The following is a 22,276-nucleotide window of genomic DNA, read 5'->3' on the forward strand; positions in this document are numbered from 1 at the left end:
ATCATAATGTTCTGTAAGTGTAGTATTACCAGTATATCATCATGTTCTGTAAGTATAGTATTACCAGTATATCATCATGTTATGTAAGTATAGTATTACCAGTATATCATAATGTTCTGTAAGTGTAGTATTACCAGTATATCATCATGTTATGTAAGTATAGTATTACCAGTATATCATAATGTTCTGTAAGTGTAGTATTACCAGTATATCATCATGTTCTGTAAGTGTAGTATTACCAGTATATCATCATGTTCTGTAAGTATAGTATTACCAGTATATCATCATGTTCTGTAAGTGTAGTATTACCAGTATATCATCATGTTATGTAAGTATAGTATTACCAGTATATCATCATGTTATGTAAGTATAGTATTACCAGTATATCATAATGTTCTGTAAGTGTAGTATTACCAGTATATCATAATGTTCTGTAAGTGTAGTATTACCTGTATATCATAATGTTCTGTAAGTGTAGTATTACCAGTATATCATAATGTTCTGTAAGTGTAGTATTACCAGTATATCATCATGTTCTGTAAGTGTAGTATTACCAGTATATCATAATGTTCTGTAAGTGTAGTATTACCAGTATATCATCATGTTCTGTAAGTGTAGTATTACCAGTATATCATAATGTTCTGTAAGTGTAGTATTACCTGTATATCATAATGTTCTGTAAGTGTAGTATTACCTGTATATCATAATGTTCTGTAAGTGTAGTATTACCAGTATATCATCATGTTATGTAAGTATAGTATTACCAGTATATCATCATGTTCTGTAAGTATAGTATTACCAGTATATCATGATGTTATGTAAGTATAGTATTACCAATACATCATAATGTTCTGTAAGTATAGTATTACCAGTATATCATCATGTTATGTAAGTATAGTATTACCAGTATATCATAATGTTCTGTAAGTGTAGTATTACCAGTATATCATAATGTTCTGTAAGTGTAGTATTACCTGTATATCATAATGTTCTGTAAGTGTAGTATTACCTGTATATCATAATGTTCTGTAAGTGTAGTATTACCAGTATATCATAATGTTCTGTAAGTGTAGTATTACCTGTATATCATAATGTTCTGTAAGTGTAGTATTACCAGTATATCATCATGTTCTGTAAGTGTAGTATTACCTGTATATCATAATGTTCTGTAAGTGTAGTATTACCAGTATATCATCATGTTCTGTAAGTGTAGTATTACCAGTATATCATAATGTTCTGTAAGTGTAGTATTACCTGTATATCATAATGTTCTGTAAGTGTAGTATTACCAGTATATCATCATGTTCTGTAAGTGTAGTATTACCAGTATATCATAATGTTCTGTAAGTGTAGTATTACCAGTATATCATCATGTTCTGTAAGTGTAGTATTACCAGTATATCATAATGTTCTGTAAGTGTAGTATTACCTGTATATCATAATGTTCTGTAAGTGTAGTATTACCTGTATATCATAATGTTCTGTAAGTGTAGTATTACCAGTATATCATCATGTTATGTAAGTATAGTATTACCAGTATATCATCATGTTCTGTAAGTATAGTATTACCAGTATATCATGATGTTATGTAAGTATAGTATTACCAATACATCATAATGTTCTGTAAGTATAGTATTACCAGTATATCATCATGTTATGTAAGTATAGTATTACCAGTATATCATCATGTTCTGTAAGTATAGTATTACCAGTATATCATGATGTTATGTAAGTATAGTGTTACCAGTATATCATAATGTTCTGTAAGTGTAGTATTACCTGTATATCATGATGTTATGTAAGTATAGTGTTACCAGTATATCATAATGTTATGTAAGTATAGTATTACCTGTATATCATGATGTTATGTAAGTATAGTGTTACCAGTATATCATAATGTTCTGTAAGTGTAGTATTACCTGTATATCATGATGTTCTGTAAGTGTAGTATTACCAGTATATCATAATGTTCTGTAAGTATAGTATTACCAGTATATCATCATGTTATGTAAGTGTAGTATTACCAGTATATCATAATGTTCTGTAAGTGTAGTATTACCAGTATATCATAATGTTCTGTAAGTGTAGTATTACCTATATATCATAATGTTCTGTAAGTGTAGTATTACCAGTATATCATCATGTTCTGTAAGTGTAGTATTACCAGTATATCATAATGTTCTGTAAGTGTAGTATTACCAGTATATCATCATGTTCTGTAAGTGTAGTATTACCAGTATATCATAATGTTCTGTAAGTGTAGTATTACCTGTATATCATAATGTTCTGTAAGTGTAGTATTACCTGTATATCATAATGTTCTGTAAGTGTAGTATTACCAGTATATCATCATGTTATGTAAGTATAGTATTACCAGTATATCATCATGTTCTGTAAGTATAGTATTACCAGTATATCATGATGTTATGTAAGTATAGTATTACCAATACATCATAATGTTCTGTAAGTATAGTATTACCAGTATATCATCATGTTATGTAAGTATAGTATTACCAGTATATCATAATGTTCTGTAAGTGTAGTATTACCAGTATATCATCATGTTCTGTAAGTGTAGTATTACCAGTATATCATAATGTTCTGTAAGTGTAGTATTACCAGTATATCATAATGTTCTGTAAGTGTAGTATTACCAGTATATCATCATGTTCTGTAAGTGTAGTATTACCAGTATATCATAATGTTCTGTAAGTGTAGTATTACCAGTATATCATCATGTTCTGTAAGTGTAGTATTACCAGTATATCATAATGTTCTGTAAGTGTAGTATTACCTGTATATCATAATGTTCTGTAAGTGTAGTATTACCTGTATATCATAATGTTCTGTAAGTGTAGTATTACCAGTATATCATCATGTTATGTAAGTATAGTATTACCAGTATATCATCATGTTCTGTAAGTATAGTATTACCAGTATATCATGATGTTATGTAAGTATAGTATTACCAATACATCATAATGTTCTGTAAGTATAGTATTACCAGTATATCATCATGTTATGTAAGTATAGTATTACCAGTATATCATAATGTTCTGTAAGTGTAGTATTACCAGTATATCATAATGTTCTGTAAGTGTAGTATTACCTGTATATCATAATGTTCTGTAAGTGTAGTATTACCTGTATATCATAATGTTCTGTAAGTGTAGTATTACCAGTATATCATAATGTTCTGTAAGTGTAGTATTACCTGTATATCATAATGTTCTGTAAGTGTAGTATTACCAGTATATCATCATGTTCTGTAAGTGTAGTATTACCTGTATATCATAATGTTCTGTAAGTGTAGTATTACCAGTATATCATCATGTTCTGTAAGTGTAGTATTCAGTATATCATAATGTTCTGTAAGTGTAGTATTACCAGTATATCATAATGTTCTGTAAGTGTAGTATTACCAGTATATCATCATGTTCTTAAGTGTAGTATTACCAGTATATCATAATGTTCTGTAAGTGTAGTATTACCAGTATATCATCATGTTCTGTAAGTGTAGTATTACCAGTATATCATAATGTTCTGTAAGTGTAGTATTACCTGTATATCATAATGTTCTGTAAGTGTAGTATTACCTGTATGTCATCATCATGTTCATGTTATGTAAGTATAGTATTACCAGTATATCATCATGTTCTGTAAGTATAGTATTACCAGTATATCATGATGTTATGTAAGTATAGTATTACCAATACATCATAATGTTCTGTAAGTATAGTATTACCAGTATATCATCATGTTATGTAAGTATAGTATTACCAGTATATCATAATGTTCTGTAAGTATAGTATTACCAGTATATCATGATGTTATGTAAGTATAGTGTTACCAGTATATCATAATGTTCTGTAAGTGTAGTATTACCTGTATATCATGATGTTATGTAAGTATAGTGTTACCAGTATATCATAATGTTATGTAAGTATAGTATTACCTGTATATCATGATGTTATGTAAGTATAGTGTTACCAGTATATCATAATGTTCTGTAAGTGTAGTATTACCTGTATATCATCATGTTATGTAAGTGTAGTATTACCAGTATATCATAATGTTCTGTAAGTATAGTATTACCAGTATATCATCATGTTATGTAAGTGTAGTATTACCAGTATATCATAATGTTCTGTAAGTGTAGTATTACCAGTATATCATCATGTTCTGTAAGTGTAGTATTACCTATATATCATAATGTTCTGTAAGTGTAGTATTACCAGTATATCATCATGTTCTGTAAGTGTAGTATTACCAGTATATCATAATGTTCTGTAAGTGTAGTATTACCAGTATATCATCATGTTCTGTAAGTGTAGTATTACCAGTATATCATAATGTTCTGTAAGTGTAGTATTACCTGTATATCATAATGTTCTGTAAGTGTAGTATTACCTGTATATCATAATGTTCTGTAAGTGTAGTATTACCAGTATATCATCATGTTATGTAAGTATAGTATTACCAGTATATCATCATGTTCTGTAAGTATAGTATTACCAGTATATCATGATGTTATGTAAGTATAGTATTACCAATACATCATAATGTTCTGTAAGTATAGTATTACCAGTATATCATCATGTTATGTAAGTATAGTATTACCAGTATATCATAATGTTCTGTAAGTGTAGTATTACCAGTATATCATCATGTTCTGTAAGTGTAGTATTACCAGTATATCATAATGTTCTGTAAGTGTAGTATTACCTGTATATCATAATGTTCTGTAAGTGTAGTATTACCTGTATATCATAATGTTCTGTAAGTGTAGTATTACCAGTATATCATCATGTTATGTAAGTATAGTATTACCAGTATATCATCATGTTCTGTAAGTATAGTATTACCAGTATATCATGATGTTATGTAAGTATAGTATTACCAATACATCATAATGTTCTGTAAGTATAGTATTACCAGTATATCATCATGTTATGTAATTATAGTATTACCAGTATATCATCATGTTCTGTAAGTATAGTATTACCTGTATATCATGATGTTATGTAAGTATAGTGTTACCAGTATATCATAATGTTCTGTAAGTGTAGTATTACCTGTATATCATGATGTTATGTAAGTATAGTGTTACCAGTATATCATAATGTTATGTAAGTATAGTATTACCTGTATATCATGATGTTATGTAAGTATAGTGTTACCAGTATATCATAATGTTCTGTAAGTGTAGTATTTCCTGTATATCATAATGTTCTGTAAGTATAGTATTACCAGTATATCATCATGTTATGTAAGTGTAGTATTACCAGTATATCATAATGTTCTGTAAGTGTAGTATTACCTGTATATCATAATGTTCTGTAAGTGTAGTATTACCAGTATATCATCATGTTATGTAAGTATAGTATTACCAGTATATCATGATGTTATGTAAGTATAGTATTACCAATACATCATAATGTTCTGTAAGTATAGTATTACCAGTATATCATCATGTTATGTAAGTATAGTATTACCAGTATATCATCATGTTCTGTAAGTATAGTATTACCAGTATATCATGATGTTATGTAAGTATAGTGTTACCAGTATATCATAATGTTCTGTAAGTGTAGTATTACCTGTATATCATGATGTTATGTAAGTATAGTGTTACCAGTATATCATAATGTTATGTAAGTATAGTATTACCTGTATATCATGATGTTATGTAAGTATAGTGTTACCAGTATATCATAATGTTCTGTAAGTGTAGTATTACCTGTATATCATAATGTTCTGTAAGTATAGTGTTACCAGTATATCATAATGTTATGTAAGTATAGTATTACCTGTATATCATGATGTTATGTAAGTATAGTGTTACCAGTATATCATAATGTTCTGTAAGTGTAGTATTACCTGTATATCATAATGTTCTGTAAGTATAGTGTTACCAGTATATCATAATGTTCTGTAAGTGTAGTATTACCTGTATATCATAATGTTCTGTAAGTATAGTGTTACCAGTATATCATAATGTTCTGTAAGTGTAGTATTACCTGTATATCATGATGTTATGTAAGTATAGTGTTACCAGTATATCATAATGTTCTGTAAGTGTAGTATTACCTGTATATCATGATGTTATGTAAGTATAGTGTTACCAGTATATCATAATGTTCTGTAAGTGTAGTATTACCTGTATATCATAATGTTATGTAAGTATAGTGTTACCAGTATATCATAATGTTATGTAAGTATAGTATTACCTGTATATCATGATGTTATGTAAGTATAGTGTTACCAGTATATCATAATGTTATGTAAGTGTAGTATTACCAGTATATCATAATGTTATGTAAGTATAGTGTTACCAGTATATCATCATGTTATGTAAGTGTATTATTACCAGTATATCATAATGTTATGTAAGTGTATTATTACCAGTATATCATAATGTTCTGTAAGTGTAGTACTACCTGTGACAATCAGAATAATATCCCATTCAAAGTTGTCTGTTTTAAAAGTAAAGCGATGCTCAGCTGAGCCCTCCTCTCTGATATCTGAGATTCTCTGTTTCCCAGTGTACTCCACATGACCTGCATACCCTGGGCCTGTGATTAAGTTGATCCCTGAAGACCTATCACTTCTAAACCAGAATGCTGATCTGGTGGAATAATAACCAACATAAGTACAGGATATGTCCACTGTTGACCCTTCAAGACACAGATTCTCATCTTATGGTAATTCCCTCTGTTGCAGCTCTGATCCTGAACACCTGAAACGTATCAAGAGGGCATTATTTACATAATGGAATTGTGAGTTTCAGTAATCCAAAGTAGTTATGCCGTTCTGTCTTGTCAAAGTGTAGCAGTTTTCCTACACAACTGTGAGGGCTGTTTAGTAGACAGAAGAGTTATACTTGAACAGTTATACTAGAATACTGAGTTGAATCCACACTCACACACTGCAGGAGAGTGGAGATCCTCATGGCCTTTAACAGCACAGGAGTAACTCTCTGTTTCAGAACTCCAGACAGGATGTTGTTGGAAAGTGAATGAAGCAAGAGACTGTCCGTTCCTGTACCAGATGTAGGTGGGGTTACCAGTCAGAGTACAGGTGGTGCTACAGGTCAGTGTCACCCAATTTTGCCAACTTGAAGGAGTCACCTGCAGACCTGGAGTAGATCACAACATTAAAACCATGAATAACCTGTTGTTAAGTTTAATCACATGATGCAAGACATTCTCAAACGCTTTTAATTCTTCAATCTATTTCATATACGTAAATCACATTTCTAGACCTAAATGGACATTATATATTGATTCAACAGACTAGCAGAATAAAGCATATTACTCTGCCAGACAGAGTCACTCCAGGATATCCAATAAATTGTCCTATGGTCTGATCTGTTATGAATCTAAACTTGTTCTCAGCTGAGTCACTTTCTCTCAGGTGTGTGATTCTCAGGGTGGAGTCCTTCTTCTTATCCCCGCTGAACTCCACATTACCTTTGAAATTTTGGTTCAGCACTCAGACAGATCATTCCAATCAGCATCACTTTTTGTTAACCAGAAGGTTGATGTGACTTTATGCCAACTGGGATATGTGTCATAGCAGGACAGGTCCACTGTTGACCCCTCCAAGGCACAGATACTCTGAGGGGTGTAAGTCACACTCCAGCCATCCTGACCCAGTACCACTGAAATACACACTCACACAACACAATGATATTACATTAAGCAAAAGTCTAATGGCTCACACTTACAGTAGGGTTTTTCCATCATTTGTTGTCGTAGTTGCTGAGTGTGAATACAAACCACAGATAAGCATCACTCGATGAGGTGTAACTATTTAACACACCAGAATAACATTATGATTCTTAACATTTTAGAAATGTTTGTAGACTGATAGACGGAGCAACTAAAAGATAAGAATGAGACCATACCTGCTACAGACCAGAGAAAGACCACCAACACACTTCCTGCTGTTCTCAAGGCCATTGTTGCATCTCCCACCCTGCAGTCTTAGAAACATAAACAACAACTCACTCTATAGCTGGTGAATAACTACATACATACCATCAGGGGCAGCAGGTAGGGCTCTAGTCAAAAGTAATGCACTCTGTAGGGAATAAGGTATAATTTGGGATGCAGATATAACAACACATCATCACAGCCTTGAGTGGATGGTGTCTAAATATCATCCCTCTAGACCTAAATGGACATTATATATTAATTCAACAGACTAGCAGAATAAAGCATATTACTGTGCAACCCTGTCAATCACCCTTCACACCGCTGATCATCCAACCTATCAGGGCACCTGGATGCGCTGCAGGACACCGCCTCCCCTCACCTTCAGTTAGTGCACGGCATCGTCAGTCTTGAGAAGAAGTGTTGTGTTGCTGATAGACTTTTGACATGCAGTTCCTTACTGAAGTGTGAGTCCAGCGAATATAACCACACAATAATATAAAACATCTTCAGATGGAAACAGATGTGTCTGCATGTATGTGGTGGTGGTGACCATCAAGTGTAGAGTGACAGGCCTCAACACCATGTTCTGACCAGACAGCACTATAGTGGGCAGAACCAAAACCAATCAGCATTAAGTACGTATCGGATCTCGGCATATCCAGCTAACTGATCAGACGAGCTCCAGCTAGCTGATTGAGATGGGAAAAAGCTGCAACGATCTGGATGACCTCTAGATGACCTCTACTAAACAAAAATGTTGCAGGCCAGGTCAAATGATCAGTAAAGACACATATAAACATCAATCCCTGCAAACAGACTTTACTATCAACACTCAACTAGGGCTACTTACATTATTTTACATACACAGTAACCACAGCAACAACATCTTTGTTGTTAGCTCTGCTCCCATGTTTCCCTCTTTATCAGATTAGTCCCGCCCAGTAGGAGGGATCTAGCAAGGTAATTAGAGGACACACAGGAGCAGCGATTGGCTCGTCGGCAGGTAAACCGCAAGGGCCTTTATAACCTCTCTTTGGTAGGGGGCAGTATTTTGACGTCCGGATGAAAACCGAGAACAAAGTAAACTGCCGTTTACTAAGGCCCAGAAGCTAGGAAATGCATATACTGTAATTGGTAGATTTGGATAGAAATCTCTCTAACGTTTCTAAAACTGTAAAAAAAATATGTCTGTGGGTATAACATAACTGATGTGGCAGGCGAAACCTCAAGGACAAACCATCCCCCCCAAAAAGATTTCAGCCTACCACTATTTTCATTGGCTATCACTTTTATTATAAGGTCTTGTCCTCCAAATTTCAGTTACTAGGGCTTCCACTAGATGTCAACAGTCATTAGAAAGAGTTTCATGCTGGTTTTTAGACAAATGAGCCAGAAATTATCATTTTTCTAGATAGCTCCCATTTTGGCTGTATTGTTTCCAAGCGCGTGGAAGAGAGTGCTTTCTTTGGTATTTTTCTCCGGTAAAGACAATACCTATTCTCCGTCTTAAATTGTATCATTTATTTACGTATTAGGGTACGTAAAGTTTGATTATAAACTTTGTTTGTCCAGGAGATGACTGATATCATGAGCTCTATGATAAGATGGGAACGTGTACATATCCCTGTACACAGAACAACGCCCCCAAGGAGCATGTCGACAACTTCTTCTAGGTAACTAAATACAGATCTATGATTAGATTTCTAAATAATTTCTTCACCAAGCTATTATAGTAAGGAATAGTCACAACGATTTTATCTCACAATTAAAAACACCAAAGTAGTGCACAATATAGGGAATAGGGTGCCATTTGGGAGTTAGACTATACCTTTAAACTTTTACTCTCTGTCTCACCCTGTCAGAAAATGGACAATAACAATGACGGAGTGGTCACCATGGAAGAGTTCCTGTGTGTCTGTGCGTTAGTGAGTTTGTGAGTGTGATGTTGTGATTCTATAAGATATCATTATGAATGACATGATTCTATAAGATATCATTATGAATGACATGATTCTGTAAGATATCATTATGAATGACATGATTCTATAAGATATCATTATGAATGACATGATTCTATAAGATATCATTATGAATGACATGATTCTATAAGATATCATTATGAATGACATGATTCTATAAGATATCATTATGAATGACATGATTCTATAAGATATCATTATGAATGACATGATTCTATAAGATATCATTATGAATGACATGATTCTATAAGATATCATTATGAATGACATGATTTGATGGCGTCTAAACATCACAATTCACAGTAACTGTCCAGTGTTTTCAGAGTTCTATAAAATATGACCTATAATTACTTACAATATGAATGAAATAGTTTTACTTCCAAAACAATATCATTAATATTAATATCATTATGTTAAATAGCAGCTTTTCTGTGTTGGAATGGCTTGGGCATACCCCAACAACAGAATACTGTGGGTGTATACTGGTCATAAAAACATATTAATGTAATGTACTGTAGACCGCTGATTGGCCAGCTCATCCTCCTCTAAACCGCTGACTGGCCAGCTCATCCTCCTCTAAACCGCTGACTGGCCAGCTCATCCTCCTCTAAACCGCTGACTGGCCAGCTCATCCTCCTCTAAACCGCTGATTGGCCAGCTCATCCTCCTCTAAACCGCTGATTGGCCAGCTCATCCTCCTCTAAACCGCTGATTGGCCAGCTCATCCTCCTCTAAACCGCTGATATGACATCATATTCTTGAGGTGGGTTTTTTAAAGTGTTCTTTCTCCAATTTATGCTTTGGCCACAAATATGAGTATAGGACAAGTCAACAGCTTTATTTGGGTATGAGATAACAGAATATGAACTTTTAAAAGTGAGAATTTCATTGGCCGTTACTTTAAGAACCTGCTTCTGCTATTCTACTGTTTAAAACTTCTATGTTTTCTTCTAACTTCTGCTTCTTATCCTTTGTGCTTTTTGTCCCTTCCTGCCTCCCGTCCAGGATGCATCTGTTCGACAATGTCATTTAGTGACACTTCCTGTGGGTGTGGCCTAACAGAAGGGACGCCCATATTGACCCCCACTGCCCCGTCCCCCTAGCTCTATCAAAAAAAACAGACTCAGTGAGGCTGTCAGGGGGGTAAAAGGTACTTCTCCATGGGATATCCACTTTCCCATCCACCCCTAGGCCCTCTCTGTCCCCAAAGAGAGACACCTACCTGGGAAGGTCAGACAACAGTTAGGGGGTTAAGAGCCACGCCATGTTGGAGGCCATAACACTCATTCTATATGACATCCCATTCTCACTAAACAATGATGTATTTTATTCTCACTAAACAATGATGTATTTTATTCTCACTAAACAATGATGCATTATATTCTCTAACTACTAGTTGGACAAAATGGTGGACTGTTATAAAGGCTTTACATCAAGCTTTACTCTCAATGCCTGGTCTGAATGTGTTAACTGTGAGATGTATTATTATCAATAATAGAACATTCCAGAATGTTCCATCTCTGTGTTCTGGAATGGAATGCCCTCTCTGACTGAATTACCCTCCAAACTCCAAACATCCATGTTATGTTATATTGTGTCTGTGCGTTTTAAAAATGACAATGAATAATATTTAATGTAACTGGTTGTGTGTCTAGGTGCTGGACATTGCTCCTTCTGAAAGTGTCTGTGTATATTTTTTACAGACATGATGATGATGATGATGAAGATGAAAAAACACTATTGCCATACAAACCCAATGTACTGTAAATGTCACAGCATATACTGTGTAGTACAAGAGGCGTGATTTTGAAAGCTTTTCAAAATGTCACACCTCACACAGTAGTTTACAACAGCAAAAAACATTGGATAAAAGCAATTGGAAACGTTGCATCAAGCAGAACTCTTTCCTGGACATTGAGGCAAAAATGTGCCAGAACTTTGTCTTAAAAAAAGTATGTATATCTAAAAAAAAATTAAGCAAACGTATACTTTGCGTATCATCTAATAGGACCATATGAAGTAATACAAATAATAGAAACAGAATATCTATTGTTGTTAGACTTCATATCTCACACGTCTGGTGATTGTTTTGTTTGGTTGAATAGAGTCGTCCTGTGTGGCTCAGTTTATACAGCATGGCTCCTGGGTTCCATTCCTGCTGGGACCTCCATATGGGACCTCTGCTGGGACCTCCATATGGGACCTCTGCTGGGACCTCCATATGGGACCTCTGCTGGGACCTCCATATGGGACCTCTGCTGGGATCTCCATATGAAACATGTAGTCAAACATGACTGGAATGACTGTAATGACTGAGTGAATGAATTTGAATAAAAGTGTCTGGTAGATGGCGTATATTATTATATACTATTATAAACTGGGAAATGTGTTTTTTTCGATGCTGATTGGCTGAAACAGCATTTCAGAAGAGAAAAATACTTTATTGCTTCTATAAACTGGTGACCAACGTAATTAGACCAGTAAATAGTCATTTTCTGTCATACCCATGTTATACCACACCTTTCAGCCAATCAGCATTCAGAGCTCAAACCACCCAGTTTATAATGGTCAATATTCCACACCTCCACAGGCATTATATCACTTAGTTTAGATATACAGGTCCAGATACACAAGGTTATTGTCAAACTTGTTCTGTTCAGGTCTTCTTCTTTCTGCGTTTGTTGTGTTCAGGTCTTCTTGGTTCTGGGTTTGTTGTGTTCAGGTCCACTTTGTTCTGGGTTTGTTGTGGTCAGGTCCTCTTGGTTGTGGGTTTGTTGTGGTCAGGTCCACTTTGTTCTGGGTTTGTTGTGTTCAGGTCCACTTTGTTCTGGGTTTGTTGTGTTCAGGTCCACTTTGTACTGGGTTTGTTGTGTTCAGGTCCACTTTGTTCTGGGTTTGTTGTGTTCAAGTTCACTTTGTTCTGGGTTTGTTGTGTTCAAGTTCACTTTGTTCTGGGTTTCTTGTGTTCAGGTCTACTTGGTTCTGGTATTGTAATGCTCAGGTCTTCTTGGTTCTGGATTTGTTGACTGTGCTGTAGAGAACAGAGGAGTCCTCCTCAGCAGCACCAGGGTCTGCTGCTGTGGGGCTGAAGAGAGAGAAACAGAAATTAAACAAAGAATGCGCCCCAAATGGTGGTACCCTATACCCTTTATAGTGCACTACCTTTGACCAGGGCCTATGGGGCTCACATCAAAAGTTGTGAACTAAATAGGGAATAGGGTGCCATTTGGAATACAGTCAGAACAGTTCCTCAAAACCACCATCGCATCACTCCCTCATTATAGACATGTCATAGTAATTGTCTTGAGGTGTCCATTGTTGGATTGGTAGATTAAGGAAATTACATCACTAGTGGTCAACAGTTTTGCTTATTGATGACATCTCCTACAATAAACAGCAGCATATGAATCACCTTAAGGCAGAATATGCTCACCAGGTGGCATCACTCAGGAGGTTGAATTTCAGAGTAGCGTACTGGATATCCTCGTCCTGTTCCTGGGCTTGAGACTGTTGGACGGTCGAGTACAGAAGGACTTCCTGGAAGGGGACGCTGGCATAGTGAATGTCATCCTGGTCATCTGTGGCCACTGTCTGTGCTGCAGTAGGGGTCATGGCCATGCCTGAGATGTTGTCATACACTGGACTAGAGTCTCCCTGATGGAGAGAGAGGACAGACAACATGCGGAGTGGAAATGTTCCACAGAGCAATACACAGTCATCATAGTCACCTTCTGATTCCAACAGACTCACCTGTTCATTTTCTGATGTGTCTCCTGTGTTGGAGGTGGGTTTGGAGGCCTTCTTCCTGTTTTGTAAACAAATGTATTAATGAATTAATGAAGCTAATAATTAATCAGAGTGCTACATTTAAATAATCCACAACCACAAAAATAAGCATTTTTACTCACCTGAACCACATGAGTCCAGAGAGACAGAGGATGAGAACCAGAACAACCACTATGATTCCTACAGCTGCAGTCAGAACTGAGGTCTGTTTCCCTACAATAAAATATGGATGGTATGAGTACATGGCATGATATAATTAACTAAAAATAAACGTAAATACATTACATTAATACAATACTTGTTAAGGGATCGTATAACCCAGTGTATAGATATAGACTAAGGTGTAATAAGACGATGTGTAATGATTAACATTAGATTGAAACATGTAGTTCTGTGTTGAAGTATTGAAGATGTAACTTTACCTGCTACAATGATCATCAGAGCTGTAGAGTTCATAGATCCTCTTCCATTCTGGGCCTCACAGTAATAGTCTCCTCTGTCCTCAGAGATGATGTTAGTGATGCTGTAACTCTGTCCTGATGCTTTTGGTGAGGTTAAGTTCTTCTTGTACCAGGTGTATTTGTCCACAGGTGGGTTGGCATCACTGCTGCAGGTCAGAGTCACTGAACTGCCCTCCACTATTTCACCAGAGGGACTGACTGACACTGAGGTGTTCTTTGGGCCATCTGGTCAAATATAATTTGTCAGATTATTAAGACAGTAGTTTTATTACAACTTCACATTACATGTCATATGAAAATGAAATGATCAGAGAACTAAAACTATAACTTACACAAAACATTAACAAGAACACATTTAGAGATGCTTAATGACTACTTTGTTTCATTAATACTTGTTTGCAACCTTGGCATTTAAAGAAATATATATATATATTTCACCTTTATTTAACCAGGTAGGCCAGTTGAGAACAAGTTCTCATTTACAACTGTGATATGGCCAAGATAAAGTAAAGCAGTGCGACACAAACAACAACACAGAGTTACACATGGAATAAACAAGGGTACAGTCAATAATACAGTAGAAAGAAATATATACAGTGTGTGCAAATGGCGTGAGGAGGTAAGGCAATAAATAGGCCATTGTAGCGAAGCAATTACAATTTAGCAGATTAACACTGGAGTGATAGATGAGCAGATGATGTGCAAGTAGTGATACTGGTGTGCAAAATAGCAGAAAAGTAAATAAAAACAATATGGCGATGAGGTAGGTAGATTGGGTGGGCTATTTACAGATGGACTATGTACAGCTGCAGCGATCGTTTAGCTGCTCAGATAGCTGATGTTTAAAGTTAGTGAGGGAAATGTAAGTCTCATTCAAACACTAATTCAAACACTGAGAAGTATTTTACTCACATTTCACATCCATGTTGATAGACTCAGGGCTGTCTGTCCCCAACTCATTCTGGGCCTCGCAGTAGTACTCCCCAGTATCAGATGACTTGATTTGATTGAAGGTATGATGTGGTCCTGTGTTCTGATTGGAGATACTCTGATAGTGACCTCCATTCTTCTTGTACCAGGTGTATTTGTCCACAGGTGGGTTGGCATCACTGCTGCAGGTCAGAGTCACTGAACTGCCCTCCACTACTTCACCAGAGGGACTAACTGACACTGAGGTGTTCTTTGGGCCATCTGGTAAAATATAATTTGTCAGATTATTAAAACAGTAGTTTTATTAAATCAAATCAAATCTAATCTAATTTTATTTGTCACATACACATGGTTAGGAGATGTTAGTGCGAGTGTAGCGAAATGCTTGTGCTTCTAGTTCCGACAATGCAGTAATAACCAACAAGTAATCTAGCAAACAATTCCAAAACTACTACCTTATATAAGGGGATAAAGAATATGTACATAAAGATATATGAATGAGTGATGGTACAGAGCGGCATAGGCAAGATACAGTAGATGGTATTGAGTGCAGTATATACATATGAGATGAGTATGTAAACAAAGTGGCATAGTTAAAGTGGCTTGTGATACATGTATTACATAAGGATGCAGTAGATGATATAGAGTACAGTATATACGTATACATATGAGATGAATAATGTAGGGTATGTAAACATTATATTAGGTAGCATTGTTTAAAGTGGCTAGTGATATATTTTACATCATTTCCCATCAATTCCCATTATTAAAGTGGCTAGAGTTGAGTCAGTGTGTTGGCAGCAGCCACTCAATGTTAGTGGTGGCTGTTTGTCTGATGGCCTTGACATAGAAGCTGTTTTTCAGTCTCTCGGTCCCAGCTTTGATGCACCTGTACTGACCTCGCCTTCTGGGTGGTAGTGGTGTGAACAGGCAGTGGCTCGGGTGGTTGTTGTCCTTGATGATCTTTATGGCCTTCCTGTGACATCGGGTGGTGTAGGTGTCCTGGAGGGCAGATAGTTTGCCCCCGGTGATGCGTTGTGCAGACCTCACTACCCTCTGGAGAGCCTTACGGTTGTGGGCGGAGCAGTTGCCGTACCAGGCGGTGATACAGCCCGACAGGATGCTCTCGATTGTGCATCTGTAGAAGTTTGTGAGTGCTTTTGGTGACAAGCCAAATTTCTTCAGCCTCCTGAGGTTGAAGAGGCACTGCTGCGCCTTCTTCACGATGCTGTCTGTGTGGGTGGACCAATTCAGTTTGTCTGTGATGTGTACACTGAGGAACTTAAAACTTAATACCCTCTCCACTACTGTTCCATCGATGTGGATAGGGGGGTGTTCCCTCTGCTGTTTCCTGAAGTCCACAATCATCCCCTTAGTTTTGTTGATGTTGAGTGTGAGGTTATTTTCCTGACACCACACTTCGAGGGCCCTCACCTCCTCCCTGTAGGCCGTCTCGTCATTGTTGGTAATCAAGCCTACCACTGTTGTGCCGTCCGCAAACTTGATGATTGAGTTGGAGGCGTGCGTGGCCACGCAGTCGTGGGTGAACAGGGAGTACAGGAGAGGGCTCAGAACGCACCCTTGTGGGGCCCCAGTGTTGAGGATCAGCGGGGTGGAGATGTTGTTGCCTACCCTCACCACCTGGGGGCGGCCCGTCAGGAAGTCCAGTACCCAGTTGCACAGGGCGGGGTCGAGACCCAGGGTCTCGAGCTTCATAACGAGCTTGGAGGGCACTATGGTGTTAAATGCCGAGCTGTAGTCGATGAACAGCATTCTCACATAGGTATTCCTCTTGTCCAGATGGGTTAGGGCAGTGTGCAGTGTGGTTGAGATTGCATCGTCTGTGGACCTATTTGGGCGGTAAGCAAATTGGAGTGGGTCTAGGGTGTCAGGTAGGGTGGAGGTGATATGGTCCTTGACTAGTCTCTCAAAGCACTTCATGATGACGGAAGTGAGTGCTACGGGGCGGTAGTCGTTTAGCTCAGTTACCTTAGCTTTCTTGGGAACAGGAACAATGGTGGCCCTCTTGAAGCATGTGGGAACAACAGACTGGGATAGGGATTGATTGAATATGTCCGTAAACACACCAGCCAGCTGGTCTGCGCATGCTCTGAGGGCGCGGCTGGGGATGCCGTCTGGGCCTGCAGCCTTGCGAGGGTTGACACGTTTAAATGTTTTCACGTTTTAAATGTTTAAATGTTTAAATGTTCCTCACGTCGGCTGCAGTGAAGGAGAGTCCGCATGTTTTAGTTGCGGGCAGTGTCAGTGGCACTGTATTGTCCTCAAAGCGGGCAAAAAAGTTATTTAGTCTGCCTGGGAGCAAGACATCCTGGTCCGTGACGGTGCTGGTTTTCTTTTTGTAATCCGCGATTGACTGTAGACCCTGCCACATACCTCTTGTGTCTGAGCCATTGAATTGAGATTCTACTTTGTCTCTATACTGACGCTTAGCTTGTTTGATTGCCTTGCGGAGGGAATAGTTACACTGTTTGTATTCGGTCATGTTTCCAGTCACCTTGCCCTGATTAAAAGCAGTGGTTTGCGCTTTCAGTTTCACGCGAATGCTGCCATCAATCCACGGTTTCTGGTTTGGGAATGTTTTAATCGTTGCTATGGGAACGACATCTTCAACGCACGTTCTAATGAACTCGCACACCGAATCAGCGTATTCGTCAATGTTGTCGTCTGACGCAATACGGAACATATCCCAGTCCACGTGATGGAAGCAGTCTTGGAGTGTGGAATCAGATTGGTCGGACCAGCGTTGAACAGACCTCAGCGTGGGAGCTTCTTGTTTTAGTTTCTGTCTGTAGGCAGGGATCAACTAAATGGAGTCGTGGTCAGCTTTTCCGAAAGGAGGGCGGGGCAGGGCCTTATATGCGTCACGGAAGTTGGAATAGCAATGATCCAAGGTTTTTTACAACTTCACATTACATGTCATATCAAAATGAAATGATCAGAGAACTAAAACTATAACTTACACAAACCATTAACAAGAACACATTTAGAGATGCTTAATGACTACTTTGTTTCATTAATACTTGTTTGCAACCTTGGCATTTAAATAAATATTTTTATATATTTCACCTTTATTTAACCAGGTAGGCCAGTTGAGAACAAGTTCTCATTTACAACTGTGACATGGCCAAGATAAAGTAAAGCAGTGCGACACAAACAACAACACAGAGTTACACATGGAATAAACAAGGGTACAGTCAATAACACAATAGAAAAAATATATACAGTGTGTGCAAATGGCGTGAGGAGGTAAGGCAATAAATAGGCCATTGTAGCGAAGCAATTACAATTTAGCAGATTAACACTGGAGTGATAGATGAGCAGATGATGACGAGCAGATGATGGTGTGTAAGTAGTGATACTGGTGTGCAAAAGAGCAGAAAAGTAAATAAAAACAATATGGGGATGAGGTAGGTAGATTGGGTGGGCTATTTACAGATGGACTATGTACAGCTGCAGCGATCGTTTAGCTGCTCAGATAGCTGATGTTTAAAGTTAGTGAGGGAAATGTAAGTCTCATTCAAACACTAATTCAAACACTGAGATGTATTTTACTCACATTTCACATCCATGTTGATAGACTCAGGCCTGTCTGTCCCCAACTCATTCTGGGCCTCGCAGTAGTACTCCCCAGTATCAGATGACTTGATTTGATTGAAGGTATGATGTGGTCCTGTGTTCTGATTGGAGATACTCTGATAGTGACCTCCATTCTTCTTGTACCAGGTGTATTTGTCCACAGGTGGGTTGGCATCACTGCTGCAGGTCAGAGTCACTGAACTGCCCTCCACTATTTCACCAGAGGGACTGACTGACACTGAGGTGTTCCTTGGACCATCTGGTGTTGAAGATGACAGAACAAATAACAAGTCATATAACATGTAAGCCACCAAGAGATGATGTAAATTAGTAGAGATTAGTATATTACACTGACATGTAGAACCATGTATTACAGAGATGATGTAAATTAGTAGAGATTAGTATATTACACATACATGTAGAACCATGTATTACAGAGATGATGTAAATTAGTCAAAACTGTTCGCTGCTCTGGCCCCCAATGGTGGAACAAACTCCCTCACGACGCCAGGACAGCGGAGTCAATCACCACCTTCCGGAGACACCTGAAACCCCACCTCTTTAAGGAATACTTAGGATAGGATAAAGTAATCCCTCTCACCCCCCTTAAAAGATTTAGATGCACTAGTTAATCCCTTGTAAGTCGCTCTGTAAGACTTAAATGTAATGTAATGTAATGTAATTAGTATAGATTAGTATATTACACTGACATGTAGAACCATGTATTAGAGAGATGATGTAAATTAGTATAGATTAGTATATTACACTGACATGTAGAACCATGTATTACAGAGATGATGTAAATTAATATATTAGTATATTACACTGACATGTAGAACCATGTATTACAGAGATGATGTAAATTAGTATAGATTAGTATATTACACTGACATGTAGAACCATGTATTACAGAGATGATATCAATGACTTTCACTGTAGATATATCAACACCCCATGTACTCACATCTGACAGTGAGAGTCTCTTCTGTAGAGAGGATTCTCTCAAAGCCTTCTACAGCACAGGAGTAGTTCCCTGCATCCTCACTGCTGATTGGTTCTAGGATCAGACTGTTATAACTGGTGATTGTGTTGGTCAGACGTTGTCTGTTCTTGTACCAGATGTATGTGGGGTTGAGACCGACTGTACATTTGGTTCTACATCTCAGTGTGACTCTCTCCCCCTCTGACACAGACGTAGGATCCATCTCCAACAGGATATCTAAGAGGAAAAGTCATATTTGACTCCAGACAGGCTTGTCATGTGATTAGACTTGTCCTATTACAGTAATAACTGTAGGTGAAGTATTACCTGTGACAGTCAACATCACACCAGGAAGACCAGAAAATCTCCCCTCATCTGTTGTTATTAATCTGAATATGTATTCAGCCGAGTCCTTCTCTGTCAGGTGTGTTATTGTCATGGTGTGGTGGTTCTCTGTGTTCCTATTGTACTGCACACGACCTGCAGACTCTGGATATGACCTGACATCTACAGGGTGTTTCTGTGTAAACCAGAATGAACCTTGTTCTATATAACTAGTGGGATGAGTGTAAGAGCAGGATATGTCCACTGTGGAGCCCTTCAAGACACAGATTCTCCTCTTGGTGTAAGTCACACTCCAGCAGTTTGAATTATGAACACCTGAAACATTATGAAGACATCTGTTAGTTTTAAACTATTTCTGTTTACTTTTGTTGTAAACTACTTGAACATTTTCAGTATTTTGTAAATCAATATCCACTTTAGCTGTCATTTGGTATTGTGAAATTATAACTAAATTCATCTACACTCACAGACTGCAGGAGAGTGGAGATCCTCATGGCCTTTTACAGCACAGGAGTAGCTGCCTGCATCCTTACTGTAGACATAGTTAGAGTATATAGAGGAAGTTCTCTCATCTAGATATTGTCTGTTCTTGTACCAGACGTAGGTGGGGTTACCAGGCAGGCTGCAGCTGGTTCTACAGGTCAGTGTTTTCACATTCCATTGTCCTGTCACCTCCACCTGCAGTTCTGCATAGAGAGGTTATGGAAACAACAACAGAGTAAGTCTGTCAGTTACCACCATGTCACTGTTCTCATGGAACATTTAATACATAACTAAGATGGTAGATATATACTATACTATATATGAAACATTACAGTACCAGTGACAGAGAGAGTGACTCCACGTTGGGCAGTTTTCCAATCGGACTTGTCTGTTTTATATCTGAAGTAATATGTATCTTTGTCACTCTGTCTCAGGTCTGTGATTCTCAGGGTAGAGTCCTTCTCTGTTGTCTGACGGTACTCCACACGACCCTCATTATTAGATTGGATTTCAACAAATCGACCCGCACCACTATTCCAATAAGACCATCCAATTGTTGTGACTCTATGACCTCTGGGATATGTGTAAGAGCAGGACAGCTCCACAGTTGACCCCTTCAAGGCACAGATACTATTCTTGGTGTAGGTCACACTCCCTCCATACTGCCCGAGTACCACTGAAAGCACATTACATTAAGAACAAACCTATTGGTTCACACTGACAGTAGGGTTTGTCCACACATTGTTGCCATACTGTATTTGCTGAGGAATGGAAACCATAGAAAAGCATCACTCAGTGAGGTGTGAAAGATAACTGTTTAAAGTGAAGTGGAGACGCCTAACAGAACACACCAGAATAACATTATGATTCTTATCCTTTTAGAAATGTCTGTAGATTGATAGACGGAGCAACTAAAAGATAAGAATGAGACCATACCTGCTACAGACCAGAGAAAGACCACCAACACACTTCCTGCTGTTCTCAAGGCCATTGTTGCATCTCCCACCCTGCAGTCTTAGAAACATAAACAACAACTCACTCTATAGCTGCTGAATAACTCCACCTGATACATTGAAGTATAAACTGTAAATGGGGTACAGGGCCTCATTACTGAAAATGAACCAGGCTCATACTGACTACGTTTCCATGCACACCAATATTCCATTATTATTTGGGATACTCAAGTATTCTGTTTTTGATTTGACGCATATAAACTTCATATCCCATTTACTATAACCCAAAAAGCTTGTATTCCAGTTATGAGAAACCTGGATAATTTTTTTATTTATTTATTTATTTATTTCACCTTTATTTAACCAGGTAAGCAAGTTGAGAACAAGTTCTCATTTACAATTGCGACCTGGCCAAGATAAAGCAAAGCAGTTCGACACATACAACGACACAGAGTTACACATGGAGTAAAACAAACATACAGTCAATAATACAGTAAAAAAAACAAGTCTATATACAATGTGAGCAAATTAGGTGAGAAGGGAGGTAAAGGCAAAAAAGGCCATGGTGGCAAAGTAAATACAATATAGCAAGTAAAACACTGGAATGGTAGTTTTGCAATGGAAGAATGTGCAAAGTAGAAATAAAAATAATGGGGTGCAAAGGAGCAAAATAAATAAATAAATTAAATACAGTTGGGAAAGAGGTAGTTGTTTGGGCTAAATTATAGGTGGGCTATGTACAGGTGCAGTAATCTGTAAGATGCTCTGACAGTTGGTGCTTAAAGCTAGTGAGGGAGATAAGTGTTTCCAATTTAAGAGA

The 22,276-nt window shown here is 37.4% G+C and overlaps 1 protein-coding gene across 5 annotated transcripts in view; it reads right to left on the bottom strand.

Annotated features, from left to right (window-relative positions):
* LOC135570742 (B-cell receptor CD22-like) overlaps positions 1–21,808 on the bottom strand; it is a 71,132-nt gene extending 49,324 nt beyond the window's left edge. Inside the window, exons 1-12 of one of the 5 annotated variants that reach the window (XM_065016687.1) lie at positions 21,440–21,794; positions 20,841–21,179; positions 20,488–20,706; positions 20,003–20,335; positions 19,658–19,912; positions 18,674–18,952; positions 15,079–15,357; positions 14,128–14,391; positions 13,828–13,918; positions 13,670–13,724; positions 13,353–13,573; positions 10,737–13,004 (exon numbers count right to left, since the gene is read on the bottom strand). In XM_065016687.1, the coding sequence (XP_064872759.1) occupies positions 12,917–13,004; positions 13,353–13,573; positions 13,670–13,724; positions 13,828–13,918; positions 14,128–14,391; positions 15,079–15,357; positions 18,674–18,952; positions 19,658–19,912; positions 20,003–20,335; positions 20,488–20,706; positions 20,841–21,179; positions 21,440–21,494 (2,478 nt within the window). In that variant the 5' untranslated portion in view covers positions 21,495–21,794 and the 3' untranslated portion in view covers positions 10,737–12,916. Of the gene's footprint in view, positions 1–10,736; positions 13,005–13,331; positions 13,725–13,827; positions 13,919–14,127; positions 14,392–15,078; positions 15,358–18,673; positions 18,953–19,657; positions 19,913–20,002; positions 20,336–20,487; positions 20,707–20,840; positions 21,180–21,439 lie in introns of those variants that run through there. The other 4 variants (XM_065016685.1, XM_065016686.1, XM_065016688.1 and 1 more) reach the window with 4 other exon arrangements.
* Between the last annotated feature and the right edge of the window lie 468 nt (positions 21,809–22,276).

This window comes from Oncorhynchus nerka, unplaced genomic scaffold, assembly GCF_034236695.1.
Source record: "Oncorhynchus nerka isolate Pitt River unplaced genomic scaffold, Oner_Uvic_2.0 unplaced_scaffold_907, whole genome shotgun sequence".
In the NCBI taxonomy this organism is placed as follows: Eukaryota; Metazoa; Chordata; class Actinopteri; order Salmoniformes; family Salmonidae; genus Oncorhynchus; species Oncorhynchus nerka.